General features: G+C 47.6%; 1 protein-coding gene across 4 annotated transcripts in view; it reads left to right on the forward strand.

The window, feature by feature from the left end:
* The window catches only part of dlg1b (discs large MAGUK scaffold protein 1b), a 91,030-nt gene that overhangs the window by 23,645 nt on the left and 44,497 nt on the right, over positions 1–22,888 (forward strand). For 3 of the 4 annotated variants that reach the window (XM_080010819.1, XM_080010820.1, XM_080010821.1), the window contains exon 4: positions 20,882–21,064. In XM_080010819.1, the coding sequence (XP_079866945.1) occupies positions 20,882–21,064 (183 nt within the window). The remainder of the gene's footprint in view (positions 1–20,881; positions 21,065–22,888) is intronic. The other variant, XM_080010822.1, reaches the window with a different exon arrangement.

The raw sequence follows: 22,888 nt of genomic DNA on the forward strand, positions 1-22,888 counted from the left end.
CTGTATGTGTGGTGCATATTCTAGGATGTGCCGTCAGCGTTCTCTCGGCCTTCTAGGGACGGGGGGGACGGGGGGTACGGGGCAGGCAGTGATCACTTCCTGTCGAGGAGCGGGCGACATACAGGAACGGAGCGTCACACGCGAGGCGATGCAGCCCGCGAGACGTTCCACGCGGCGTAAATCATTCCACTCGGAATGCCCACGCAGGCTGAGCCCGCTCTGCGCTCCTCATCGCCTCCTCTTCCTCCTCCACGCTGTGATCCTGCAGAGGAAACACAACAGACAAACACTTATTTGGACACTCAACGTCAAGGTTGACACTTGAAATGGACGGGTGGGCAGAACGCTCCTTGCGTCCCACGCTCCTCCACCTCAGGTCTCCTTGCGTCCCACGCTCCTCCACCTCGGGGGGGGGGTCTCCTTGCGTGCGACTCTCCTCCACCTTGGGGGGGGGGTCTCCTTGCGTTCCACGCTCCTCCACCTCGGGGGGTCTCCTTGCGTGCGACGCTCCTCCACCTCGGGGGGTCTCCTTGCGTCCGCTGCTCTCCCAGCGGTCGTTCCGTCTCTCGTCCTTCCACGTCCCGTAAATAAAGATGTGGGAACGGGAACGCGGTGATGACCCCGCACAGGAAGGAGGTGTGGCCACCCAACACAACGTTTCCAGCGTTTCCTCATTGCTTACCGTCCAAGGGGTGATAAGCCACGCCCGCTAGGATGTCATTGAGCCGTATATATACAGGGGATGTACAGGGGACGGCAGCTCAGGAGGTAGAGCTGGTGGTCTAGTCATCTAAAGGTTGCTGGTTGGATCCCAGGCTCCTCCTGCTAGCATGCTGTAGTGTCCTTGAGCAAGACACTTAACCCCTCATTGCTCCTGATGGCTGCGTCCGTCGGTGTTTGAACAATTGTAAGTGGCTTTGGATAAAAGCGTCTGATCAATGTAATGTAATATATGTTTATGGTGTTAGATTCTGTCGGCCATTACTGTTGCACCTGTTACAGCGATGGCATCTGATTAATGATATGGATTTGGGTTCTCAAGTTAAAGCTTTGTGATTTGATTAATTATAGAATTGTACTTTTACCCATAATAAATATGATGATAGTGATAGTTGTATGGCCTTCTTGATTACGATAATCGTAATAATACTTGCCCATTATCAGAAATTAATATAATTGGTTGTTTGGTTAATTAGTTGGTTATTTGCCTCCGTCCTTCCCTCGTTATTTAGCGTATGGTTATTTATTATTATTGATAATGTACGTTGATAAACTTAGACAAGCGACCAAAAGACTCCCAACGTTGATCAGCAGATCACTGAGGCCTGGCACCGTGGGAAACGCTCCCTCCCTTTCCTAGTTGGACCTGGATTACTCTGCGTCTTATCTCCTCTCAATCCCTGCTTTAGTACGAGTGACTCGCTGCGCTGCAGGGTTCACTTTTCACCAAATTCCCCGAATATCCCAAACAGCGTGGCTCCTCCGGTGGCTCTCCTGGGTTTTACCTGTTGAACGGTTTCCCCGGACACGCCTTTAAACTCCAGTTGGACCCTCGTTAAAAATGTTCCTCGAGCTGCCACGCCCGCTGATGGACCACGCCCGTTCGGACGCCACGCCCGCTCTGCTGCCTCGGAGGGCTTGATGGGGGCGGAGTGAGTGCAACTGGCCGGACGTGTTCCTCCTTCCTTTACGTATGAACAGGTATTTAAATCGTGTTCTACTGTTCCAGTAACGCTGCTGGGAGTGGATACACGGAGAGTTGAATCACCTCACTGAACCTGATGCTCTGCGCAGAGAAAGAAGAGGCTCTTTTCATTCCGACCAGCCTCCTTTCGCTGACTTTGGATTTATTCGAAAAAAGGAGTTTTTCTTTTCGGTTCAGCCCTCTTCTCCTCCGTCCTGATCCCTCCACACGGGACGCCGACAATCTTCTGATGTTCACTATCTGGACCTCCAGTAGTGGTGGGTGTGGGAGGGAGGGAGAGACAGACACAGAGAGAGGGAGAGAGGGGAGGAGCAGATGTTCTGTCTCCGCATCATCACCGCCAAGGCATGAGCCCGACCGGGTGGTGTTCTCCGACTGACGGAGGGAGAGACTTGTAGTTACCAACGCAGGATGAGGAGTTGACTCTGCTCTTCGACTGCTGTGCTGTGGAACCTTTGGAATTCCACTGGGGGGAAAAAATTGCCAGGCTGTGATAATTCATCTAATTCTACAAGATTGGAACTGGAAGTGAGAACTCTCAGTCGTGATCTCAGCCCGACCGATGCCAGACTTTTGGGTCCGATGCCGATCCTGGTTTTGGAGAGTCCTTGCCCACCGATTACCAATGTTTTGGCCAATGTTTTTTCAACAGGTTAAAAAAATTTCAGATCAATTTGGAAAAAACGTATATTTCAACAAACTTTCTATATTCGACAACATTTAACTTATAACTGAACATCAACTAAAAGTAAACACACAAATAACTTTTTGATAGATAAAAAAAGGAAAAGATATTAAATTAAAATACATATATATATGAATATATATATATATGTATTTATTTGTTTTTTTCTCCAGTTCCATCTTTTTTTCTGGTGTCATCGCGTCATCACTTTCGAAACAAATGAGTTTTGCGTGTTTCCCACCAGCGCAGCATGGCAGCATGGCTTCCTGCTTGGAGAGCCCTGTCCGTGTCTAAACACGAGTGTAAACAAACATGGATGGGTTAGAGACGCCTGGTCGGACTTCTGTCATTATTATTGGTGATCAACTTAAGTGTGAAGCAGATGAGTACAGGACAAATAATCAATGTTTCTTTTGTTTACTAGTTTAAAAATGAGGACACACCGGCTTCGTAACTGCCGATCCAATGTGGTCAAAAAAAGTCAAATAATGACACATCATGACACATCGGCCAAACCGATGTATCGGCCGGGCTCTAGTGAGGATGAAAGGTTATTTTGGTGCAGAGACTAAACGCTCACATTCAATATGAATGTGTCAGGTGCCGCCACCTTTTGTTGCATTGCTCTTTAAATCAGGCCACGGCCTCTTATTTCCTGGACTGACTCATTTCAAATATTTATTGGCTACGAACAAATCATTGCATCACTAACCATGACTGGGCCATGATAATGAGGATATTTCTGACGTTTGTGGTGGTGTCGCTGATTGGGAAACACTGACCACCTTCAAATGGAAGAGAATCGGTGCCTGAATTACGAACAAACCAGACCAGTGCATTAAGGTGCAATGGCACATTTGTTTCCACATAAATCAAAATTTTTACAGTTTTGCTCAAATGCCAAAAGACACTGTTCTTGTTTGTTTTTGAGTGCTTTTCATGCTTTTACGATTGAGAACAAACCTGCTCCAGTGAAACCACCAGGGAGGCGTAGCACCCGCTGAGCTCAGCCTCCGACCGATCGGAAGAACCTCGGCTCGATTTGTCGGAGGGCGTTTTTATGTTTGCATTTTGGGTGGAGTTCGGGTGGGTGAATCAGATGCGAAGCACGACCTGAAAGAAAACGGACGTCGGGGACGTCGGGGACGTCGAAGACGGGACTGAGATCAGTCAGATCCCTGAAGCAGGGTGTAACACGCTCTGTTGGCTTCACCGCCGCTGATGCTCTAGCTCTGCCGCTTTCACCGCTGTGCTTCCCTGGCGATGCGCCGCCCCCTTCTGGCGGGAGGAGGCCCCGCACAGTGAACTGAGAAGCCGAGTTCCAACGGGTGGGGCTATTAACACGGTGTCAACACGTTCACAATAAAGGTGCGTCGTCGTGGCGATCCGGAGCGTGTTGCTGGGTGGAGGAGCCGTTCACTCTTTAGGGTTCTAGGGACCGGATGCTGCCGATTTGACCGGGAGCCACAGTGAACTGGGTGAGGGCCCCTGCAGCCCCTCTGGTGTCCACCGGGGGGCGGGGTCTATCTGCACAGCTTCTCTCCCCCTCTCCTTCTTTCTACTCCTCCTGCTCTCATCCGCACTCCCTCCTCTCTCCTCCCCCCACCTCCTCCTCTCCCCGCGTTCCCTCCACCTCCTCATCCCTCGTCTCCCCCACATCCTCCTACTCTCCCCCTCCTCTTGCTCCTCTCTGTTCTCCCTTCTCCCCTCCTGTTCCTCCTCCGCTCCCCTTCGTTCCCTCCTCTTCTCCTATGACTAATGTAGAGGGAGGCAGTGAGAGACAGCCAGGAGGGCGAGAGGGGCAGAGGATGAGTGGGTGGACAGAAAGAGAGAGAGAGAGAGAGAGAGAAGGAAGACGAAGTGGTAAAGACACACACACAGTGTGTCCTGTACCACAGCTGGTCATCAAATCCTGGTATTGGTTTCTTCTTCGTTTATTGAATTAATTGGATCTGTTGGTTTTGGATTCATGATATAGATATATATATATATATATATATATATATATATAGATATATAGATATATAGATATATAGATATATATATATATATATTTATTTTTTTTGAATTTGTCGTGTGTGTGAGAGTCCATCTGCAGAAATAATCCATCCAAAAACTCCTGTTCCTTGACCTCCATCCTTCTGACCCTGGTCTTCACCATACTCCCAGTCTGGGGTCACCAGGGGTCACTAGGGGTCACTAGGACTCATGGTTGTATGGACTGTCAGAGTGAGGTCACAGGTCATCCTCCGTCCTGCTCTCCGATTGGCTGCCCACCCGGTGGCCCCGCCCCCCTCCCTCCCTGCTGTAACCAGCTAATGGAGAGCAGCGCGTTCCTCCTCAGGTCCTGTCCTTCCTCACCTTCACTCTGTCCTTCTCTCCTCCTGGCTTCTCTCTCCTCCTGCTCTTCCACCCTCTCCTCCTCATCTTCACCGCCCTCTCCTTTCTCGTGTTCAGCCATGGTGTTTGTCTTCCTTTCTGATGAGTCATGTGACCATCTCCACGCTGCTCTTTCTCCCATCCCCCTCTTTCCTCCTCTCTGTGTTCCTTCCCACGTTCCTATTCGTCATCCCATTCTCTCTCCTGGCTCCTCCCCTTTTCCCACAGTGACCAATCGCATCCCAGCAGAGGACAGCTGATTGTATATATACACATACACACACACACACACACACACACACATACATATACTGGAACGCACACACTCTTGACCTGGCTCTCTGATAGAGAGATAGCGGGGGAGAGAGCCGGGACAGCAAAGCACCGGGAGGAGAACGAGGGAGACGGAGGGAGAGCGAGGGAGGTGAAGAGACTCCTCCACATCTGACAGGAGTTGAGCAGCGGGAGAGGAAGAGGAGGCTCGCTGGATGAAGCGATGGAGCGTCACTGGGGAGGAGGGATGGAGGCCGGATGGTGAGAGGGGGGAGGAGGTGCGTCTCGGACGGGGAGGAGGAGGAAGAGGAGAAGAGGAGCATGAGGAAGGTGGAGTGCTTCTCCCCGGTGCTCTGCCACTGTAAGGTGGCCTGCACTTCCAGAACGGTCTCTCTGATGTTCGGCTGCAAGGTGGGTGGACAGACAGACGGGTAGAGAGAGAGACGGAGACAGAAATACTCTGAGGGAGAGACGGACAGGAAGAGAGAGAGACAGAAAGAGACTGGGAGCGACTGATAGAAAGAGACAGGTGGAGACACACAGGAAGAGAGACTCCAAGAGAAGGAGAGAGTCATAATGTGAGAGAGACAGGGAGAAGAAGAGATACAGAGAAGAGGGAGGGAGAGACAAACCGAGAGGGAGAAGTGTCAGTGAGACAGTGTCGAGTTGAAAACTTACCTCAACTCCTGTGTGTGTGTGTGTGTGTGTGTGTGTGTGTGTGTGTGTGTGTGTGTGTGTGTGTGTGTGTGTGTGTGTGTGTGTGTGTGTGTGTGTGTGTGTGTGTGTGTGGTCGAAACTCTGACCTCCTGGAATCAGTCGTCCAGCCGACGGGCTGGTTGTTTCGTTAGCGTAGCGTCTTTTTACCGTCCTGCCGTTGGTCCGCTGCGCCGCCCGTCGGCTCCACCGGAGCGGAATCGGCCAATGGGAGCGCGCGGTCGGGGCAGCGTGGCTTGTGATTGGCCGGTGCAGGGCGTGCATGTGTGGCAGACATGTGCTGCGGAGGGGGAAGCCCCCCGTCATGGTGACATAACGCAGCGAGCGCTCCGCCGGGCGCCAGGGATTCTGCCGCTGCACGGTTTCCAGAAGTGAAACCTCTTGAAATACTGCTCTCATGGCTTCATTACATGTTCTACCAGTTGTTGAGGTGTGGGATCAGATCAGATCATCGCTGCCCTTCTACTGTACGGAATTTTAATATTTACTACTTCTCCGTGGGGCTAGGAGGTCTGTGAACCCTTTGGAATTTTCAGGCGTCGTGCATAAATCTGACATAAAATGTGATTAGATCTAAAGCCAAGTCCTAAAGGTAGCTGAGAGAACCCAGTTCGACAAATTTAACAAAACACATTATTTTAAATGATTTATTCATTGGGGCTTATGATCCAACATCGAATGTCTGTCTGAAAAAAAGTGTGTGAACCTCTATGATTATCAGTAAACTTCAGCGGAAAACTAGCGCCACGTGTCTGAATCAATGGGATGGCGATGGGGAGCGAGCCTGGGTGGCCCTGCAGTATAAGATAACATAAACTTGGGTCTGGTTTGGTCTGCTGGAGGCACACAACGCCTGGACCAAAGCAGGACCTGAGGACTGAAAAAGAGCTGCTGATCATGCTCATCAGGCTGGAAAGGTTTTGGGCTTCACCATCAACTGTCGTGCAGATAATGTACAAATGGAGAAAAATTCAACACAAAGTTATTCACAAAGAGGCCCAGGCTAACGTCCAAGGATCTGCAGGTCTGTCTGTCCGTCTGTCGTCTGTCAGTGTTCATGAGTCCACCACCAGCACAATACTGAACCAGAACAGTGAGCAAGGAGGAAGAGGCTGCTCTCCAAGGAGGAAGAGGCTGCTTTCCAAGGGGGCTCTCCAAGATGGCTGCCGTCTTAAGTTTGAGGAAGGAGCCATGTGCCTCCACACTGATGTTTGGGACTGATCAGCAGTTCCTAAAATATTAGGACTGCTCGAGGGCATCGCACTCGTAAACATTCAAACTTATTCCAAAATCAACATCTGATGTTGGATCATTTTGTTCAATAAATAAATGAAAGAGTAGAGAGAGAGTTTCTTGTGTTATCTTTTTTTATGTGTTATCTCTGTTTTTAAGACTTGGATGAAGATATGATCACATTTAGGTCAAATTTACATCAGGCTGGAATCAGTTACATGAGCGCATTATTTGAACGAGTAACCAGTAGTACCCAGACTGTCTCCTTAGCTGCTTTCACACATGAACTCTGGACAATGTCTGGATAATCAGGTCTGGACATTGTCCTGAGTTTCCCTTTCACACATGTAGCTCACAACAGGAGATTGTCCTTTGACAGACACGTTTACACCACCTGGAAATACTGTTTGGTTTAGACGAGGGGCGGAGCCTGGATAGAGCGTGCAGGTGGCAGGACGTGACGCAATGACGCTGCAGAGTTTTAGCCGCCCAAGATGGCGGACGAGGCTACTGGCTTGTCTTTTTTGGCGGATGCTCCCTGTATTTGGGCACAATATAAACAAGAGTGGAAATGAATAACACAGGAAGCAGAAAGGAGTACGAAGCTCGTGCAAAAAGATCCGCACAAAGGTAAATAACTGGTGCATGATAGACGTCAGCAACAGGTGACACGCCCACTGTGAATGCTCAGGACAGTTCAAGAGTTTTATTCGTCACATATACATACTTTCATACATATATGCAGTGAAGTTTCAATGCAACGCACCCGGTGATTACACACAATATGTTCTAGACTGAACACAGTAGCTCCCTGATTCCTAAAACGTAATGCTGTATGTCGAATACTATAGAATAAAATAAATAATAAAAATATATAAAATAAAAGTTACCTGCTCTGTTCACACATACTGCTCAATCAGACATTATGCAGACTTTGTACTTGGGTGCTGGCTGGCTAAAGTCTGGCTAATGTCCAAGTCAAAGGATTCTGACATTTGCGTTCACACATTCAGCTCCTCCAGTTAATGTCTGGATAATTTCAGGGTTGCAGTGCATGTGTGAAAGCAACTCCTAGACTGTCTCCCAGCTCCTAGATTGTCTCCTAGACTGTCTCCTAGCTCCTAGACTGTGTTACCTGTATAACCCTGTATCTATCGAATAATTGAACGTTCCTGTCAGGAGAGATTCTGGTGTGTTTCAGACGTTTCCACCATCAGATGTTATGTGTGTCCTTTGACCTCTGATCCTGCAGCGTCAACGCTTTACCATCTGTCTGAATTCAGTGCCGTTAATCTGAGTGATTGGGATGAGGGATGCAAATTTAAAGGAATTTCCCTAATCGGTGGTTGTTGATTAGTTGATAACATAAAAGCTGATGACATCACAAGGGGGTGGTGCTATGGTGTGTTGGACCTACGCAGTGTCGTGCACCGCCTAGATTTTGTGAGTGGCGTGAGGAGCGTTTCTCCTCATTTCACATCATTTCAAAATGGAGAAGTTCCAGGCAAGACTCAAGACTCAGCCGGTTAACATATTGAGGAACATTTACGACTTGTCTTTGCAAGAGTTAAATATTGGAACTTTTTGCCGTCCTCCGTGATGGCATGAGCAGGATGTTACACAGCAGATCAGTCTGGTGCAGATGTGTACAACGAGAGGCTAATAAAAATGACTAAACTTTACTAAAATTCTTATATTTGATAACAGACACAAAATAATTCAGTTAAGATTCAAGAGGTTTATTCGTCACATACATATACATACTTTCATACATATACATACTTTCATACATATACATACTTTCATACATATATGCAGTGAAATGTAACGCAACGCTCCCGGTGATTACACACTATGTCCTAGGAAAATTTCTTTCTACTAGACCAACTAACTGATTCCTAAAATGTAATACAGTAAGTTGAATACTTATAGAATAAAATAAAAATATATAGAATAAAATAAAATTAAATGGAATAGATAAAGGGAATAGACTTATGTATATGGGATAGGCTAATTATGTAAATACAGATATGTGCATTAAAGTGGCATGTGAATAAAGTGAGGTAGTGTTTGTGGGATAATACAGCACAGTATACAACAGTACGGCGCAGCAATACGGTAACACCGAACAACCCAGAACAGTGACACAGTATGCGGTACAGTATGCAGTACAGTATGCTACATATAGTACAGTAGGTAGTGGAGCCTATGTGTGTGGCTCAGTGAGGACCCCTGGTGAGGTCAGCATTGACAGTTCTTATGGCTTGAGGAAAAAACTCCGTCTCAGTCTCTGTTCTCGCTGTGTGAGTGCGGAGGCGCTTGCCTGACCACAGCAGCTGGAACCGTCCGTTCTTGGGGTTAGGGTTAGGGTTAGGATCCTTCATGATGCTGCAGCTCTGCTACTAAACCTCCTGGTGTATATGTCCTGCAGGGAGGGGAGGGTAGTTCCAGCGGTATGTTCAGCTGAACGCACCACCCTCTGCAGGGCCCGCCTGTCCTGAGCAGTACAGTTCCCAAACCAGGCAGTGATGTTGCCTGTCAGGATGCTCTCCACTGCTCCAGAGTAGAAGGACTTGAGGATCCTCCCCAAGACCCGGAATTTCCTCAGCTACCTGAGGTGGGAAAGACGCTGCCTCGCCTTCTTCACCAGAGTGTCTGTTTGTAAAGTCCATGTTAAGTCCTCTGTGATGTGGACTCCCAGCTACTTGAAGCTTCTCACCCTGTCGACAGAAGTCCCATTAATCACCACCGTGTTGGCGTCCTCGCTTGTATCCTCTCCTAAAGTCCTCAATCAGCTTGTTAGTTTTGCTGACGTTCAGGTGGAGGCTGTTGTCCTGGCACCAGAGTGACAGGTCAGCCACCTCCTCGCAGTAGACCTTCTCATCGCAGTCGGTGATCAGGCCAATGACAACGGTGTCGTCAGCAAACTTGATGATGGTGTTGGAGCTGGACCTGGCCACACAGTCATGTGTGTACAGGGAGCACAGTAGGGGGCTGAGGACGCAGCCCTGGGGGGATCCTGTATTCAGAGTGAGGGAGCTGGACATGTGCTTCCCCACCCTGACCACCTAGGGCCGGGCTGTGAGGAAGTCCAGGATCCAGGCACACAGTGGAGTATTTAGTCCGAGCTCCTTCAGCTTGACAGCCAGTCTGGTGGGAACTATGGTGTTGAAAGCTGAACTGTAATCGATGAACAGCATTCTCACATAGACCACCGCTCCTACCCGAGGGGTGCGTCGAGCAAGACTGCGGAGGCTCCCGCTGGCGCGTCGAAAGCCCACCCGCCAGAGCCCTGGCAGGGAATGAGGTCTGACCCGACTGGAGGGGATGGTTGCAGAGGCCGTCGCCAGAGGAGGACGGGGTGTAGAGGAGGACAGTGGTGGTGGCGGGGAAAGAAACGGAGATGGACAAGGCCGAGCCACCTCCGCGAGTTTCCAACCCGCACCAGCACATACCTCCCCCCCTACCACCCCTCCCCTCTGCCGCATTAAACCCACCTTTGCCACCGTCTTCCGGTAGACAGGGTCTAGGCTCTCCTCAGCCGAATCAAAACCCTTAAACGGCCCTTCCGGCCATACAGGTGTGTGAGCGTGGTGTGCAGTACCTGGGAGACCGCGTCATCTGTGGATCTATTCTGCCGGTACGCAAACTGCAACAGGTCCAAGGTGCGGGGGACGGAGGCGCAGATATAATCCTTAATCAGCCTCTCGAAACACTTCATGACCACAGATGTGAGGGCCACCGGACGGTAATCATTCAGGCAGGCAGGAGAGGCGATTTTCGGGACAGGAACGACGTTCCTGACCTCCTGCACGGACACTGAGAGTGCGCGCTCATCCCCAGCGGTGTAACTCCAATTAGCCGGCGAGCTAGCGGTGCTGTTGCCAGACTCAAACCGCGCATAAAAGGAGTTCAGTTCGTTGGCTAGGGAGACGTCCACACTCGTGGCTGGGGAGGAGCTGCTGTTGTAGTTTATCGTCCGCAGCCCCTGCCACAAGCGTCTTGTGTCCCCCTGCTCCATCTGTAGCTCCACGGTCTCCCTGTACGTCAGTTTAGCGTCCTTCACCGCTCTCCGCAGATTGTAAGACGCCACTTTGTCATTGTCCATATTTTCCAATATACAAGACCGTCGTAAGCGGCCGTGCGAGCATTCAGAACGCAGCGGATGGATTTATCAACCCATGGTTTCTGGTTTGGAAATATCCGAACTTTCGCCGTGGGAACGATGCTGTCTGGTACCGATGCTGTCTGGTACCGTAGCCGCAAAGCTCACCGCTACGTCCGAAAACTCGCTGACGTTGCTTGAACTTGATTGGAACATGTCCCAGTCTACGTCAGTGAGTGCGTCCTGAAGCGCAGGCTCTGATTGGTCCGTCCACAGCTTCACTTCCCTCGTCACCACCAGTTCTCGCGCGATCAGAGGCCTGTAAACGGGAACCAGCGAAATCGTGGCGTGGGCAGATTTCCCGAAGGCATGGAGCGAGACAGTCTTGTATCCGTTCTTGTACGGTGTCTAGCAATGGTCCAAAGTTCTATCTCCCCTGGTGGCACACGTGATGTGTTGGTGGAAATTAGGCAGAACTTTTTTAAGGTTGGCCCTGTTAAAGTCACCAGTCACCACCACAGCCGCGTCGGAATATTTGTTTTGAAACTTTTTTGTAACAATGACCGTGCTGAATTCCTGGGGGAGATAATATGGACGGAATAAGATGTTCAGCTGTTCCAGGTTCAGCGAGCAGGAGCGGGAGAGAGACGTGGTGGTGTTGGGGTTACACCAGCGGCTGTTTACCATGAGGCAGACGCCCTCCACCTTTTGGATTTCCCTGACTCCCCTGATCTGTCGCAGCAGAACACGGAGAAGGGCTCGGCTGGATGGATGGCTTCATCCGGCACCAGCGGGTTCAGCCATGTCTCCGTCAGGCAGAGGACGCAACAGTTCCTCGTGTCTTGTTGGAATTTAATCCTCGCTCGAAGTTCATCCATCTTGTTCTCCAGGGACTGGACGTTAGCAAGAAGGAAGCTTGGCAGAGGTGGACGGTAAGGCTGCGTCCTCATTCTGACCCGAATGCCGCCTCGTTTACCACGGTGCTTCCTCCTTGGGCCCGCTTGTGGAACAGCGGCTCCATTTTTGTCGTCGTTGTTGAGCGTCTTCCCACGTAGAATTTCAGTCGGCCACTCTGCTTCCACGGATAAAAAGTCCCAAAGTTGTTCGTTTAGGGAAGTTTTTATGTCCATGAGTGCATCGCGGCCGTAAGAGGTAACTGCCGATGCTTTTTTTGGCGAACACTATGATAAAAAACAGAAAAGAATACTAAAATGTGCAAAGGAAGACCGGAGCGCCGGCGCAGGCGACCGCAAGGGGTGGCGCCACTATCACCACAGTTGTATATATTTTATTGGAGTCATCACCATGGCAACATATTCATTGTTTTGTTTTGCGGTCGTACGTCTCCCTCGTTCCTGGTTATTGTTCCTCCCCCGTGGTGTTCAGAAAGTGCCGTTTACCGTTCCCATCGACCGTGTTCCATCTGAACGCAGCATTAGTTGTTGAGCAACAATAAACAAATAGTTTCCTCCTCGGCATCGAAGGTTCTACGCACAGTCATATTTGTTGTTTATTTTTCATCTGGAAGCCTCCATCTACCTCTCCTACTACTTCCTGGCCGGGTGTTTTTATCTCGGAATGCCCTCCACCACAAACACTACTGTTGAAACAGCAAGACAACAGATTGTTCCGTTCTGATCAATAACGATTAAATTCTTAATAACTATGAATCTATAGTCGATTGATTGTTAAAATCCTTAACTGGGACTGGAGCAGATTGGCCGCTGTGCAGGTTTCAACTTTGTTAATTATGTCCTTCATAGATTGTTTGATCGCTGCTGGTCTTAATTCAGCCCTATTGATCAGCCGATCGATCGCTATCGCTACGGCAACCTCAGTAGGCTTTGCCGCAAGTTTCGGAACGGCAGCGCCGTAGAACATTTGGTGAGTGGTTGTAAATGTGATCCGAAGAGGACAGAGCACGGAGCCCTCTGAACTCTGGAGACGCTCTAGGACAAAGGAGACAAGTTGAGGACATAGGGGCCTGTCGAGGAGCAAGGAGACAAGTCTCAGAGCTATGAAATATTCTCGGGAATAGGAGACATTCTAGTGGCTAGGAGACAGGTCTAGGAGCTAGGAGAGGTTGTAGGAGCTACACATGCTGTGCTATTTATAGCTGTCAGAGCAGGACCCCCCCCCTCCCCCACGTGGAGGAAGGAAGCTCTGTAGTCATCCCTCCCTCTCCTCACATCTCCCTCTCTTTCACTCTGCCACCCCATCCCTCTCTCCCCTCATTCTCTCCCTCCCTCTCCTTCCCTCCTCTCTCTCCCTCCATTCTCTCCTTCCCTCCTCTCTCCCTCCATTCTCTCCTTCCCTCCTCTCTCCTTCCCTCCTCTCTCCCTCCATTCTCTCCTTCTCTCCTCTCTACCTCCCTCTCCTTCCCTCCTCTCTCCCTCCATTCTCTCCTTCCCTCCTCTCGCCCTCCATTGTCTCCTTCCCTCCTCTCTCCCTCCATTCTCTCCTTCTCTCCTCTCTACCTCCCTCTCCTTCCCTCCTCTCTCCCTCCATTCTCTCCTTCTCTCCTCTCTCCCTCCCTCTCCTTCCCTCCTCTCTCCCTCCATTCTCTCCTTCCCTCCTCTCGCCCTCCATTGTCTCCTTCCCTCCTCTCTCCCTCCATTCTCTCCTTCTCTCCTCTCTACCTCCCTCTCCTTCCCTCCTCTCTCCCTCCATTCTCTCCTTCCCTCCTCTCGCCCTCCATTGTCTCCTTCCCTCCTCTCTCCCTCCATTCTCTCCTTCCCTCCTCTCTCTCCCTCTGTTTGGTTTTCCATTTTAAAACATGTAACGTTGAACCTCAATCTTTTTCCTGGTGTGAATATTGTACATTTCACGCACGTCGTCATTTCTGTGATTTTTTTTTTTTTGTAAATCCATCTGTTCAGCTTTCATTTGAATAATTTACATGAAATAACTTGTTAATGCTGCGGGTCTCGCTCTCCCACAAAACACCTGTGCAGCGTCTTCATTTTTAATCACATTCTGTTGTTTATGAATGCTTCATCGAGCAAAATAGACACAGAAGTTTGAAGACCTTATAAATTGGGGTCATCAATAAGTCAGAGACCTATTTCAGATTAAAATTAATAAAATAAATATAAAACATTTAATATGAATTGCAATAGCGCACAGCAACAGATATGATATTGTATTAAATATTATTGTATCATTGATATGGGTGTACTGTGATGTACACAGCTCTAAAAGGTGGACAGGAACCAGGCTCCGCAGACCTTTCCTAAATAGTTCTGAGCCAAACACGTCGTCCTGGTTCCGTCTCATAAGGAAGTCCCATACGTCAGAACTCAATTAAACCCCATAGTAATAGTGGAGTATTTTCAGGGTTCTAGTATCATTGACAGGGACAGTGCTCCATAGAAACTCTATCGATGCATGATCAACGGACCAACCCTGCTTCCCCCTCCCTTCCCCCAAAGTGGTGCAGTCCAGAGCGCTGGATGGATGGGTGGGTGGGTGCGCTTCCGTCGCTCTGAGGCCAACGTGCCATCGCGGCGAGTGGCGCCTCCCAGCCGCCTCCCAGGCGCCACCTTCCCAGCTCCCAGCCTCCTCCTTCCCACCTCCCAGCCGCCTCCCAGGCGCCACCTTCCCAGCTCCCAGCCGCCTCCCAGCCACCTCCTAGCCGCTTCCTACCCGCTGACCATTTGTTTTTCCATGGTGGCGGAGCTGGAAACAGCAGCGGGAAGTCCCAAAGAAAAACTACAGTGACGACAACGAGTGACGCTACGCGTCAACGACGACGTTGGTCTGCGTCGTGCTTATGTGACAGTCGTTCTCATTTCCGTGGATATAAGGACCTGCGGTCTTGGCCATGCCCTCTTTCCAAATAGATGATTCACATTTGTGAGTTTCTCTGATTTTATTTATTTTGCTGCTCTGTTCATTCATGTACTGTACGTAAGCAGCTGTTACAGCTACGTAAGAAACAGTGGAATAAAAGATGCCGTGGAAAGGAGAAAAAATAACGTAGTGTCGAGCTCACGTCATAGGACGGGGGTGTTAGCGCAACACGTACTGCGTGTGACGTCTGTGCATGCAATGGGAAACCAATCATCCAACACGTCATTCAGCCTCCGCTCAGCGCGTTGTGGCCCCATTCTGTATGGTTAGGACATGTTGGGGCCCAACATCCAAGAATAGGAATGGTTCACAACCACTCCATGCCAAACCTTGCAGAGCGGAACTGCCACCGCACTGAGAACCATAGTGCCTGACGGTCTGAAAAGGGCTTTGAACAATGCATACAAGACAACACTTTAAACAAAGGGAAATACATATTTTTTTGTGTACTTTATTGATCCCTCTGAGTGAAATATGTTGTCTGCATCAGACCCGCCCTGTTATCTGACGTATCTAGGAGCCGTGTGCTGCCACCTAGCGGCACCCGGGGGCCGGCTCCAGATGCTGGCCTCCTGGATCTACGCCTTGCTCAGGGGCATCGGTAGGAGTTTTACCACGCATGTCTTTAGGGGCAGGGAGGAAAACCACGGGGAGAACAAGCAGAACCTTCTTGCTGTGAGGCAACAGTGCGACCCACCGTGCTACCATAGAAGTTTACATCCAGGAGGTAAAACGTCCACAAGCTCCATCGCCGAGTTTCAACCGTCGCTCTGAGACGGAGCGGCTGGAGCGGAAGGTTCCAGAGGAGGGAAGCTCTCTCCGTTCTCAGGGACTCCCATCCAAACGCAGATATTTCAGCGCAGGCCACAGGATTCTTTAGACCTTTGGATCAAGTCGCTGCTACGTCTGCGTCGTGTTGTGTAGAATCAGCTGCATGTAGATGAGCTTCAACGCTGCTTTCAGTCCCAACTCCACGGTGAATACATCTAGTTGGGCGTTTAGTTGAATTGTTTTCTTGTTACTTTGTCGCTTTATAGTTGTTAATCATTAGGTTTATGGTTTATTGCCGTATTTATCCACTATTAATTGTAAGTGCTATTAGTCATTGTATACTGGCATTTTTCATCCTGGTTAACTTTGCGGTTTATTGCATATTGACATTTTATTTTTATTCTGTTTCTTTATCATTGGGTATTTGTGAGCTGCTGTGACACTGTAATGCCCCTTCGGGGAAGAATTAAGTGTCGTTCTGTCGCTCTGTCTTTGTCTGTTGCTCTATCTTTCTGTTTGTTGTTTTGTTGTCTTATCGTTCTGTCATTCGGTCTGTCGCTCTATCTAGTCTGTTCTATGGTTCAATAGTTCTATCGTTCGGCCTGTCGTTCTATCATCTGTCGCTCTATCGTTCTGTCTGTTCTATGGTTCTATCTGTCGTTCTATCGTTCTATAGCTCTATCATCTGTCGCTCTATCGTTCTGTCTGTTCTATGGTTCTATCTGTCGTTCTATCGTTCTATAGCTCTATCGTTCTGGCTGTTCTATGGTTCTATCTGTCGCTCTATCGTTCTGTCTGTTCTATGGTTCTATCTGTCGCTCTATCGTTCTGTCTGTTCTATGGTTCTATCTGTCGTTCTATCGTTCTATAGCTCTATCGTTCTGGCTGTTCTGTGGTTCTGTCTGTTGCTCTATCGTTCTGTCTGTTCTATGGTTCTATCTGTCGCTCTATCGTTCTATCTGTTCTATGGTTCTATCTGTCGCTCTATCGTTCTGTCTGTTCTATGGTTCTATCTGTCGCTCTATCGTTCTGTCTGTTCTATGGTTCTATCTGTCGCTCTATCGTTCTGTCTGTTCTATGGTTCTATCTGTTGCTCTAACGTTCTGTCTGTTCTATGGTTCTATCTGTCGTTCTATCGTTCTATAGCTCTACCGTTCTCTGTGTAGTTCTATTGTTCTGTTTCAAGTATTCAAACATATTAACTGGATATTCCTGCTTCCGTCTTTAAGATGTTTGATAATAGGGCTGAACGATTAATGGAATTCAAACCCACATAGCAATTTAATAGAACGCAATTTTCAAATTGCAAAGTCTGTGATTTATAAAAATTAAAAAAAAAATAATAAAAACAAATTCATTTATGTTACCCAATCGCACCGCTAAATCTGTCCAGGGCCGGCGCTTCCTACAAGTCAGACAGACGGCCTAGCGCGCCATCCCGAGGGGGCACCGAGAGGGTCTTCCTGAACACTGAGCCTTTTGTATTTTTTACCTTTTTTAATTTAATGAGCATCAAGTTTTCCCTGGACACACGTGGACGTATACGTGCAACATGTTTATAAAAAAATACATTTCTGCTGAAACTCTCTATATCTTTCATATGTTAATTTTCAGATTTGAACAATTACAAGTCTTGAAGTTAAATCAATCAGTCAATATTCGACTGTGATTGAAGGTTTTTTTTTAATTCAATAAATAAAGATGTTATTCATATGAATTCATATCATTTCATCATAACACGTGGGCGTGGCCGACAGGAAAGAGCCATTTACATGTTGTGTCCAGTGTTGTGTTGTTTTCCTATGAAATGATTTATTGATTGTGTTTATTGAATAACACAGAAGATAAGGAACTTCAAATCATCTCATACTAAATCCCAATATTTGACTAGAAAATTGCAATTTGATTATTTTCCCAAACCGTTCAGTTCTAATGGATAATACTTGGGTGTTAGTTGATCTTGATGTTGGTTTGATGTTGGATGTAGGTTGGATGTTGGGTGATGTTGGATGTTGGTTGGATGTTTTCATAATTGATGTTGGATGTTGGTTGGATGTTTGACCAGTTTTGTGGAGCTGCTTCTGCTTTGGAGAGTCACATGATCCTAGAACAAGATGGCGTCTGTTCTTAGTTTGAGCATCAGAACTTCCCGGTGGTCCAGCCGGAGAGTCCCCTGTATCCCTCCGGGTGGGGGATGGTTTTTCAGGGGTGCAGCGATGCTCTGCCAGGTGGTTGCTAGGAGACGCATCCTCCTCCTCCTGCTGGAGAAAAGCCAGTTAGGAGGTTCTGGTGCCGCCCTCATTTAGAACCAAATCAATCTAGTGGAACAGGACCGATTCCCACAGTGAACGGACATTGAACATCATTGAAATGTTCTCAAATAGAATGAAGTCAAGTAAACCCAGATAACATCCACACTGTGATCCAGACTAGATGTGGTCTGTGCTTCTGGTTCCATTGTTATATCTGTCTGTCGTTCTGTCGTTCTATCGCAGTGAGATAACATCCACACTGTGATCCAGACTAGATGTGGTCTGTGCTCCTGGTTCTGTTCATTTGGTGAATATCGCCTGAATTCAGTTGAAATAAATTATTCAATTCAACCTCTTTATTTTCCTTGTTAGAAAATGTGTTGTGCAGTCTGGTAAACAACAATGAAAACATGGCGGCGTATAATACACATATATATATATATACACACATAAAACACAGACAGGTCAGAGCTGGATGAAGTTTTTCACAATGAATTTATTCTGCCAAGTGTATTTTCGTACACAAGGAACTTGTCATGGTGAGGATTGGTGTGTTTCTGTCCGAAAGGAGAAAAAATAAAACTGAATTAAAAAGTCAATTTTAGATAAGATAAAAAAAATACATATATACACAGCCAAAAAATACAACACCAAATCATTAAAAATGTGTATAAGTACAACAAAAATCTATAGAAATACACAGAACACTTACAAATGTGATTCTAAGCGCAGGATAAGTTATTGGTTTGGATATACTGTAGAAGCTATGAATTATTTTTAAATATTTACTTTGTTATCACAGTTGATCCTGAACCTTAAAAGTCATTCTCATAACCGATGGCGGCTGATTTGATCGTTGGAATCCAGCCCCAGTTCGGTGCGTCCGAACGGGCAACACGGGTTTTCATTCCCCTTCTTATTTAACGGAGCTGAAAAATGGAATATTCCCACGTCACACGCGGGCTGCACTGCGCTGGGAGCGCGCCAGCTGCTGCAACTTCATCCCCTTGTTCCCAAAAGTCAGAGGAATAATTCATCGTTGCGGGGAGCGATTTATTCTGCTAATCATGAAAAACGATGTTGCCCGGTTTGTGGATCCGGCGTTTCAGCTCCGCAAGTGAGTGGTCGAGTGGAAGCGCTCCTCAGCGAAGAAATGCAGTGGAAGCGATGGGAGACAACAACCGTACCCACAGCACTTTCTCCTCGGCATAGAGAAGCTCTACCTGCGTGCGGCCATGTTTGCTGTTCTTCTTCGTTTACTACTTCCTGCTTCACTTGTGTACTTTCTCTCTAATGCCCCCTGTGGTTTCGGAGAATGCTGCAATGGACAATGGGCCAAATATAAATGCCCCACGCTCTCTGTGGGAGGGCCAAAGTAACACGGGCCCTTCAGCCAATGGGGGGCCTCAATAGGCCCTGCCCCCTTCTTTATTGTTCCCCTTTTTTTCCCCCAAACCATGCTTCAACAAGCTTTTAAAGTTTGAATTTCTTTCTTAAATATTACATAATAACAGTGCAGTAGAGTTGTTCCGATACCAACATTTTGACTTTGATACTGATACCAGCGTGGTACGGTGGCCCTGAGAGCTCAACGCCCTGCAAGTCAAGAAAGCACATGCAAATAGACAGAACACAAGCAAATGAAGAAAACATCTTCACCAACATGAAAACTCGTGCACAGCATTCAGGAAACGCACTTCAGATTCGGAAGCGTCGAACGACCTGCGTCGCAAAACGCTTTGCAAATTCAAAAACGCATCAACCGAAAACGCTAAAGCGACGTTACGGAAGTGAGCCACACCACCTCAACACAATGAACACATGCAATCAAGGAATGAAAAAAACACTTATTTCAATCCAGGGTTTTTATTTAAGCCGTTTAAGTGCAATATTCCAGAGGACACGGCGTCTGGCGGCTCCGAGATCGTGGGGTTGCAGTTTGGGAACGATTCAGATCTTTTGGGTGAAAAGTGGGATTCACTCCCTGTGAAGGAAGCAGTGAAGCAGTGAGACGCAGGTCGTTCGACGCTTCCGAACCTGAAGTGCGTTTCCTGAATGCTGTGCAGGTGTTGTCATGTTGGTGAAGATGTTTTCTTAATTTGCTCGTGTTTTGTCTATTTGCATGACTTTTCTTGACTTGCAGGGGGTTGAGCTCTCAGGGCCACCATAGCTTTGGTACCTGCATGTCTATACCAAATCAATTCCACGATAAATCACAGACAAACCAAAAATGAAAACGTGAACTCAACATTGCTTAAAAAAATATGAATTAACAAAATGACTAAGAACCTACAGTGTGTTTAAGTGTGTCTGCTGAACATCAAATCAAGCATGCACATTGAAGGTCCTGGAAACGTGCTTGAATTCACTTTATTTTACTTGTGAAAACTCTCTGTCTCAGTGTTCTAAGATATTGACCCATGAATCTGATCCGATCATTTCAATCACGTCAGTGGTGAAAGGGGAGGAAGCTGATTTCCTAGCAATCCTGTTTCTTATCATATGACTCTATGGATAATTTGACATTTTATACAACGTGAGAATTGATGCCGACTTTTCAGTTTCACCGTCCGACGCTTAAAAAAAAATTTCACTAAACAAATTCAGTCTGATGCAGTAAATAATTACTTGAATTAATTTGCGGCTGGTGGCATGTCATTTCAAATGCTATTTAAACTCCCAAACAAAGTGTGGATTTTACTTTTCAGATCGATTCTGAAATTGAAACGACAGAATTGTTTTCCTTTGTGTTTTATTATTTATTAACAACAAAAAACAGTCATCTCATTCCATTTTTATTTCATTCGTTTATAACTGGATGCCGTCGTCAATACATCCGGTCAGATCATTTTAAAAGCACGAAAAGGAAAGTGAAGTGACGACGTCCTCCTCCTCTCCCTCCCCCTCTTCAGAAGTACCGGCAGCAGGATGAGGAGTCCTCCCCCCCGGAGCCCGGCTCCCCCCCGGAGCCCTGCTCTCCCCCGCTGGGCGAGGAGGCCCCGGGGCCTGAGCTGGTGCACGTGGCCGAGAAGAACCTGTCGCAGGTGGAGAACGTGCACGGCTACGTGGCGCATGCGCACATCTCCCCCATGAAGGTAGGAGGAGCCTGTCTGTCTGTCTGTCGCGCTCTCTGTCTATCTGTATCTCTTCCTGTATCACACTGACTGCCTGTCGCTCTATCTCACCGCATGTCTGTCGCTCTGTCTGTCTGCCTATCTGTCCGCCCCCCCCCCCCCCCCTCTTTCTGTCTGTTTCTCTTTCCTCATTCTAGCTGTAACCAGATCAAACAGCTCTTGCAGATCCACATTACGTCTGGTTCTCACACACACACACACACACACACACACACACACACACACACACACACACACACACACACACAGTGAAGATGAACATCATATTGTGATGAACAATTCTATCTTCAAAGAAACTGTTTGACGACATGGTCCAAAATGTCTCACAATATGATGATGGAAACATCATCATAGGGAGTTTTATTCTATTTAATTTCATTACATAATGATGATAATGTGTGAAATTCCCTGTGATGATGGTGCGGCTCCTCTGTGTCGCCTGCATGTTCTTCATGGGAAGCCGAGCCCCCGCCCTGCATTGTCCAATCAGATCGCTGGATCTAACAGTCACCTCCAGCCACATCCTCTGTCTGTGTTTGAACATGTCTGCTCTGAGACGGCTCCACACACGGGGAGATGAGCCAGAAGTATCAGCAGAACTGAAGTACAACTTCAAAGTCCTTTGACAAAACAACAGATCATTTCAATTCTAAACTGTGAACTAACAGATTGTTTGCAAGAATTTCATAGAAACACAACAGGAAAGACTCATAAAAATGTATAATTTCAATAAATGTATTAATTTAAGTCCTTTTCCAACTTCTACTCAAAGCCGTAAAATCCAGAGGCAATGTTGAGGACTGGAGTCATGTGGGAACAGGACCCTGTGTCGATGTTTTGTAAAGGTCGTTCCGTAAATCTCCCCACTCTTCATCCAGTATAATTTCCGGGAAAATGTCAGTACGGCCGTGAATGGAACCAGTAACCTGCCGTAAAGAAGGGGTGGAGCCCGATCCAAGTAGTGTGTTTTTACAAATATTTACTTTGTACAAATGTTTCAAAAGTTAAGAAAAGTATGTTTTCTTCTGCCCCTCAGACACTAGACGTGTCTTTTACAGTTAGGGGTGCTGGGACACCGGGGCCAAGCGCTTGGCGCCGCCCACCGGCCGCACCGCATGGGCGGAGCCAGAGAGGGAGCGAGCGGACAGGGAGAGAACCAAACTACTGAGATCTAGAACCAAACTACTGAGATCTAGAACCAAACTACTGAGATCTAGTACTAAACTACTGAGATCTAGAACCAAACTACTGAGATCTAGAACCAAACTACTGAGATCTAGAACCAAACTACTGAGATCTAGAACCAAACTACTGAGATCTAGTACTAAACTACTGAGATCTAGAACCAAACTACTGGGATCTAGAACCAAACTACTCTTCTCAGTTCTCAGCAGAGTTCTAGCTGCTGCTAGTTTATAGTGAATTTATTTTGGAAGCTTTAGTTTGACTTGAGGGTGCTGAGTGTTGTTTGTAATGATGTCACTTCCTGTTTCCTGGTGTATTCTTCTCATTGTACTTGTATCTGGCTTCACCAGGAAGAGTGATGGTTAAATGAAGCTGGAAACACGACAGACAGACATGATGCCTCCACGTCAACACAGTCATTCTAGTGAATTTGTTTTCCAGCTCTTACTACCCATCCGTAACATGATTTAACCACTAATTGATTTGCATAGTTATTAGGGTTGCCACGGTTACCAGTGTTACGTGGTGTTCAGGCGTACACCGATTACATTACTTGCCCACCGCCCCCACCGTCGTTTTTTTTTCTTTCTTTTTTTTGAG

Source organism: Zeus faber (assembly GCF_960531495.2).
Source record: "Zeus faber genome assembly, chromosome: 12".
In the NCBI taxonomy this organism is placed as follows: domain Eukaryota; kingdom Metazoa; phylum Chordata; class Actinopteri; order Zeiformes; family Zeidae; genus Zeus; species Zeus faber.